Source organism: Salvia miltiorrhiza, unplaced genomic scaffold, assembly GCF_028751815.1.
Source record: "Salvia miltiorrhiza cultivar Shanhuang (shh) unplaced genomic scaffold, IMPLAD_Smil_shh original_scaffold_354_1, whole genome shotgun sequence".
NCBI classification, from domain to species: Eukaryota; Viridiplantae; Streptophyta; class Magnoliopsida; order Lamiales; family Lamiaceae; genus Salvia; species Salvia miltiorrhiza.
Window position 1 is genome coordinate 207,109 of NW_026651532.1, and position 7,191 is coordinate 214,299.

Here is a 7,191-nt window from a genome sequence, read left to right on the forward strand (position 1 = left end):
GCAGAGGGGAAATGGTGGAGCGAAGAGGGAGAATGAGGGAGATGGTAGAGAGAGAGAGAGGCGAGTGATGTAATTTGGAGGGGTAAGTTTAATTAGAATCATGTTTAAGTGATAGTTAATTAGCCTTAAAATTTACCCAAAAAGGAAATGAGACAAGATTATTGGGACAACCCAAAAAGGAAAGTGGGACAAGATTATTGGGACGGAGGGAGTATAAGACAAATTTTAAAAGTGATATGCAATTCCAAAAAATGAGAAAAGATAATGTATTTAGGGGCCAATTTTATGGACATTGCAATGGGGGATCTTACAGGTCATTGATGCTCATTAAGTAGATCCAACTACATTGAATCTATAAAATGCATACGTCTGACAGAAATGACTAATTATGGTATGTGTTGTTTCAAGTTTGTACAGAATTGATGCCAGACTTTGGGCTGATTTTGTTGGACCGGTCCACATGAAATTGTTATTTTGTTACCTACCATTTAGTCATATTTTATTTTAGTTTATATTTCCTTTAACAAAATGGGTGATGTGCCTTATATCACATAATTGTGCACAAAAATTTGTGCGATGAGTTAAAAATCGTCAAAGGGATCATAATATATATATATATGATCCGGACCCATAAATATAATTTAAGAAAAACACCAAAATATCGAAAAATCAATATACCGCACTTATGGTATCGAAAATATCAAATTTTTGATATAATGTAAATTTCGATATGACATGGTATCATACCAAAAAATTTCGATACGATAATAATATCAATTTTCCTTATACCGATGTATACCGTTATATACCGAACCGGTATACCGTATCGATTGAAATAAAGTATATATACATATATATATATATATATATATATATATATAGGGTCAAGTTAAACAAAGAATGACCCTATGTATAGAGAAAATAGATTAAATCTCATCCCTTAAAACCATTGAATCGTGTGGCTTAAACTGAATCTGCTTCCAAATTTTAATTAGCATAAAAATTGTTCGAAATTAGATTTTAATTAGAATTAGAGTATTTTGGTAACTTTGCAAATTAGTAAAAATTGCAAATCCCGAAATCTACTCCCATTTACCTCCTTTCCTCCCCCCATTTACTGCCCACCTACCCACAATCTCTAGGGTTCGATTCAGGTTCTGAGGAGGTGAAGAGACGAGTCGCCGGACGGCGGACCCATGAGAGGGGCGCGCGACAGAGAAACAAGCGGCGACAGCTCAGCATTCCTGGGTGACGACGTCACTGAATTGCAGAGAGAGGGACGTCGATGATTTGCGGGTCTGCAACTCATCGCACTACTAGAAAAATGCTCATAGATAACGGATTTTTTCCGTTATCTATGAGCAAAAAACCCGTTGTGTATAGTGGTGTTATCTATGATACGTATCATAGACAACGGTTTAAAACCGTTACGTATAGTAGCATAGATAACGGTACAATGTGTCATACATAACAGTACGCATCCGTTATCTATAAAGGTTATACATAACGGTTTTTCACCGTTATGTATTAAGATTTTTCCGTTATGTATTAGAATTTTTTTTATTTTTTTTAATCATAGTTAACAGTTTTTTGCACTTTTTATAATGGTTTTAACCGTTATCTTTGATAGAATACATAACGGTTTTTTGCACTTTTTATAACGATTTTTTGCACTTTTTATAACGATTTTTGCAGTTTTTATAACGATTTTAACCGTTATCTTTGATTAGAATACATAACTATTTTTTGCACCTATTATAACAGTTTTTTTGCACTTTTTATAATTGTAGTATATTTTTAAATTTTGTAATTTTTATAAAACGACAAAATGATAAAATCAACAATAACAATATTATATATCATCCAAAATATTCATACATTATTATACAAATGAACCAAATATTAAATATACATCATCATTGCATATTCCGATTCAAAATTGAAAATACCAACTACCTTATAGCTAAAACAAAAATCTATCATACAATGTTTCTAGCACCAAGTCCTCAAGAACTAGTTAATCAACCTGCTATGATTCTCTGGTTGTCTTTTGACCTCAAGTATGTTGAGGCAGAGTGTCGAAGGTTCCAATCTGTAGATGCAAAGCGCATTCAATTATTCTCATCCAAATTTAGCAGCTTGAGTTGGATATATTTAGCAACATACAAAATTTTAGAAGTCATCGAGAGTTCACAGAAGATGGTAGAAGAATCACCTTAAGGGCAATGCCACCACTTGAGGCTCCGGAAGCTATATGTCCCTCGGAATCGACACAAATTACTCCAACCGTGTCTAATATAGCGTCCTCTTCTAGTGTACTCAATGAATAAGATTGATTCCTACTTTTCTTTACCTTCGGAAGATCATGTGATTGAGCCTCTACACATGAAACATGAATAACATAAATCAGTACTAAAAGCGAACAATTTCAAATTTCCATCAAATTTGACTTCCCAAACACAAAGATGTTTCTGATACTTATCAATGAGATAATATTCTTGACTCAATCATCTTCTCTAAGGCATCATGTTGCAGAGTTGCATAAAAAGCTGTCATAATAAAGGAGAACTCTTGCAAATTAAAAAATAAAAGTAAATAAGTCCTTGAAGTGTATAGAAGTAAAAATAGAAAAACATTTGATACAGCAAGGTCTCAAGAACTATGAAAGCTACCTCTAGCTTTGGCATCATCAAGTATTTCCTTGTATCTTTTCCATTGAATTCGAGCCCTTTCAGTCACCAACCACTGCACCATGAAATGCATAAGCTACGACAAGTCAAAAGTGCAAATACGGCTCTTTTGTCTTGATAATAAAACTATAGATTTCACAAGCAAAGGTGGGATTTTGGCAAAATGATTAGATGACAGTGTATGTAGTCGGATAAAAGCTACCTCATCCGCCTCCTCTATAGTGCCTTTGCAGCGCACAGATTTAACAATTTGCAAACTACCTGGCGTTGCTCCAACAGCACCGAAAGCCCCAGAGTCACCATCCATTAGACTGGCATCACATTCTACACGATCATCCTCAGTCAAATTCGATCCTCTCCCAGCATTCGTGCAAGGATCATCCTATACACGAAAACATAGTTCCCCGTAAATCCAAAATCAAAAGGCTCACATTCAGAGAGGAATTTAACATCATTTACTAATCTTGAAGGCCCCTAATGCTTCCATCTCCTGCTGCTACTAGTATATGGTTACATGCTATTATACCCACAACATTTCAATTTGTCCAAAACTAGTTTTAAATGTCTCAATTCCCCCTTAACCTATCCCCCAAAAGCGATACAGAAACTATTACAGCATTAACACCAACAAAATACCTCCAGAACTTGAATTGCAGCTGCAACAACATCAATACATCCACCAGAACCCTAAATTAAACAAGAAATAGTTCAGTAGTGAAATGGAAATACATTGGAATCAACCTCATATTGAGAATGTTTTGACTTCATCTTCAACCATTAATTAAACTCAAACTTCTAATCTTCCAAGTATCACTCACAAAATCCAATCTTTACCATTCCCACTTGAGGAAATCACCATTTTATTTTTGCAATCATCGCGTTTCTTTTCATTGAAAAAAGTTGTTTAGCATGTAAACTCATGTAATGTCTCAGCTTAATTAAATTTTAGTTTGCATCATTGACACTTTAACATTTCAGTTTGCATCAAACACATCCAAACCTAGGTTTTATCCTAGGGGTTGCATGTTGATACAAACAAGCAGTCGAAAACCAACTAATAACCCACAATCATAACCCCAAGTAAGCATCACAATGCCTCAGCATCCAAATAAGAAACAATCAGATTGCATCATTGACAAATTAACCAGCAATCAGTTTGCATCAAACACATCCAAACCTAGGTTTCATCCTAGGGGTTGCATGTCAATACAAACAAGCAGTCGAAAACCAACTAATAACCCACAATCATAACCCCAAGTAAGCATCACAATGCCTCAGCATCCAAATAAGAAACAATCAGATTGCATTATTGACAAATTAACCAGCAATCAGTTTGCATCAAACACATCCAAACCTAGGTTCATCCTAGGGGTTGCATGTTTATACAAACAAGCAATCGAAAACCAGCAAATAACTCACAATCATAACAGCACATAGTTAGGGTTCATCCAAACCAACAATCACAACCTCAGATTCCAAATAACCAAAAATCAAAGAGTGATACAACCAAGAATAATCTGAGCTGGATCGAGAAAAACTAGGGCTCGATCTGTGAGCAGAGGAAGGGCTTTAGCGGTGTTGCGATCTCCGAGCAAGGGATATCCGGCGGCGTCAAGCCAGACCGGCGACCGGCGATTTCAGACAGAGAAGCTAGGGCTCGACTTCTTCCCTTCAATTGCGCGCTTCCAAAGAGGGATTAGAGAGGGAAACCGAGACAAAGAGAAAAAGAGGGAAAGAACGGTCAAAATTAGTCGCCAGATTTTACAGAAGCAGCGCCGGAGTTTCAGAGAAGGATACATCAGCGGCGGCACCTCGGACCGATGCTGTTCGCGGAAGAGAAAGGGATAGGGGGCCTCAGCGGCGAGGACGGCGGCGCGAACAGCTACACGGCGGCGAGGACGGTGGAGAATGGCGGCGATGATGGGGGCTGGCGGCGACAGTGAAGCCCGGTTTGAAGGGAGTAAGGCGGTGGAAGAGAGAAAAGGAAGAGGAGAGAACGGTGGGAGAGAGGGGGGGGGGGGTTGGCTAGGGTGTATTAGGAAATTAGGATTTTAATTTTTTATAATATTATTAAAATTAAAAATAAATATTCATAAAAGTAATACATAACAGTATCAAGGCGCTCATATATAACGGTTAAAACAACCGTTATAAAAAAATGCTCATAGATAACGGTCGGCTTAACGGTTTTGTAATACCGTTATGTATGCAACTAATAGATAACGCAAAAACATAACGCATTTGTTCAAACCGTTATCTATGCATTTAGACAACACTACATAGATAACGGATTTTCGCAAAACCGTTATCTATTCCTAAAAGTGCGCTCATACATAACGGTTTTTTAAAAAAACCGTTATCTATTCACTGTATATATGTATGTAAACTTTTGTAGTAGTGTCGAACCCCTCCCCCCAAATCGATGAAGCAGTCGCGACCTTGGCTTCATTGGAGAGATGAGACGAGATCACTGGAACATCTAAGCCACGACGACGCTGGAGAGCTTAGCAGCGGCGACCCCACCGAAAATTCATGGCCAAAGCACTAGAGTGAGGAAGAGAAGAGAACTAGGGCTCCACTTTGAACCAACCTAAGGTTACTAGAACAAAAAGGGAACAGATCCGAAGGGGAGACAACCCCACCGAAAATTTCAGAGGTAGCGGACGACGACCACTTCCCGATTACTTTTGCATTTGTTCTTTTCCCCTCTATTTCTATTTTTCTTTTTCAATTGTTATCGGGCAGTCGAGGAATCAATTAAATGTGATGGCAAATGTGATCGGAGGAGGAGTGAATTGGGGTTTTCCAGTGCAGTTGGATTTCTTCGGATGACCGTTTTGATTTGGGTCTGACATTACTTCATTCTTGGTCGCCTGTGAAGCTTTCTCGGACTGTCACCTTTTGTAAATTTGCAACTGTACAGTTTGTTTCTCTTTTCAATGAATTCTGGGCGTAATGAGTCGTGGTGGACAATTTGCACAAGAAATTTCAGATTGAATGAACAATTTTGGAGATATTTACTCTAGTAAATCTGAATATATTTGTTCATTTAGATATTGTGTTCTGTTCATTTATAAATTGTATTATGTTCATTTATGTTCTCGACGAATCGCTTTTATTTTCGTTTCTGTTATGAAATCTGCTTTTTTTCCATTTTTTTAACATAAAATATTTTAAACATGCTTTAAAAATTTACGAACATCTAAATAAACTATTTGAATTTCTCTTACTAACATAAAATATTTAACACAAAACATTTCGAACAAGCTTAATAAAATTACGAACATCTAAACAAAAATATTCAAATTTTTTTTACTGATATAAAATATTTAACATTTGAACTTTTTGAACAGGCCGAAAACAATTACGAACACATTAATATATATTCGAATGGGGGAGGGGGCTGAATAAATTGGAGAGAGAAAGAAATGTGAAAGTTTCATATAATTTGCAGAGATTAGCGTGAATGATATATTGAAAATATCAGATATGGACGAAATTAAAATAAAAATAAAAAGATATGGCAGTATAAGATATTACCAAAAATTAAAGAGATAATTTAGGATATGCTAATCTTAATTCATGGTATTAATATAATTGTCCAATTACAAATATATCATTTTCGATATAATTATGGAATAAAATCAGCATAAAATTTGAACCCTTGGATTGACAGATTTGGATGCTCCAGATTAATTCTCTATTCTCTACATATTTATCATTCTCTGTTTAACCTTTCTCTATATATATATATATATATATATATATATATATATATATATATATATATATAATTAACCGTAGATCTTGATGATTTAAGGGCTGAAAATGGTTCCTATTTTATAGTCTAACTTTGATTTTTATTTTAGCCTTCCCCTATATATATATATATATATATAAAAAATCATAATTATTAAAGAATTAATGACAACTTATAAAATATATATTCATTAATAATTTTGATAATTTAGATATGAAACGACATACCAATAATTTGAGTATACCATAAAATATGGTATACCGAATTTTGGTACGATATACCGCACTATTGGTACGATATCAACATAAAAAAGATCATACCAAATTTTACGGTATACCGATCTTCAATATATCGAAGAGCTTGGTACGACAACGGTATGAAAAATCTCATACCACAATTTACAGTATGGTATATGGTATGACGAAATTTTTTTGGCATACCGTATCAATCCACCCCTAGGCTATGAATATTGACTAAAAGGAATTGCACACAACGTTATAAATTGGGCGTAAAATGTTAATATGTTGTGAGAAATGATGTACAGTGGACCATTAAATTTAAAGATTAATTGACTATAAATTCAAAAAAAATTGTCATTTTTTTATTTTTTTTCCACGATATTTAAAATTGGTAATTTATCTTCTAATTGAAAATTTATTCTAAATGTTTTTACGAAATATAATTATCCCTAAATTAAAGTTGAGTTGAACATTGGAATTGTCAATGTGGTGCGACCGTCTG

At 35.0% G+C, this 7,191-nt stretch overlaps 1 protein-coding gene across 1 annotated transcript; it reads right to left on the bottom strand.

The window, feature by feature from the left end:
- Positions 1-2,169: 2,169 nt before the first annotated feature.
- Positions 2,170-3,458, bottom strand: LOC131004201 (putative threonine aspartase). Its single transcript, XM_057930823.1, has 5 exons — positions 3,420-3,458; positions 3,327-3,377; positions 2,893-3,072; positions 2,673-2,745; positions 2,170-2,379 (listed from the first exon to the last, which is right to left on the bottom strand). The coding sequence occupies exons 1-5, from the start codon at positions 3,456-3,458 to the stop codon at positions 2,180-2,182; spliced, it is 543 nt and encodes a 180-aa protein (XP_057786806.1). The 3' UTR covers positions 2,170-2,179.
- Positions 3,459-7,191: the final 3,733 nt, after the last annotated feature.

Excerpts from the sequence above, each read along its gene's own strand:
- LOC131004201 (XM_057930823.1), bottom strand. The coding sequence starts at position 3,458 with ATGAAGTCAAAACATTCTCAATATGAGGTTGATTCCAAT. Across the intron at positions 2,746-2,892 it reads CTATAGAGGAGGCGGATGAG|TGGTTGGTGACTGAAAGGGC; the intron begins GTAGCTTTTATC and ends TTCATGGTGCAG. Across the intron at positions 2,380-2,672 it reads TGATGATGCCAAAGCTAGAG|AGGCTCAATCACATGATCTT; the intron begins GTAGCTTTCATA and ends TTTCATGTGTAG.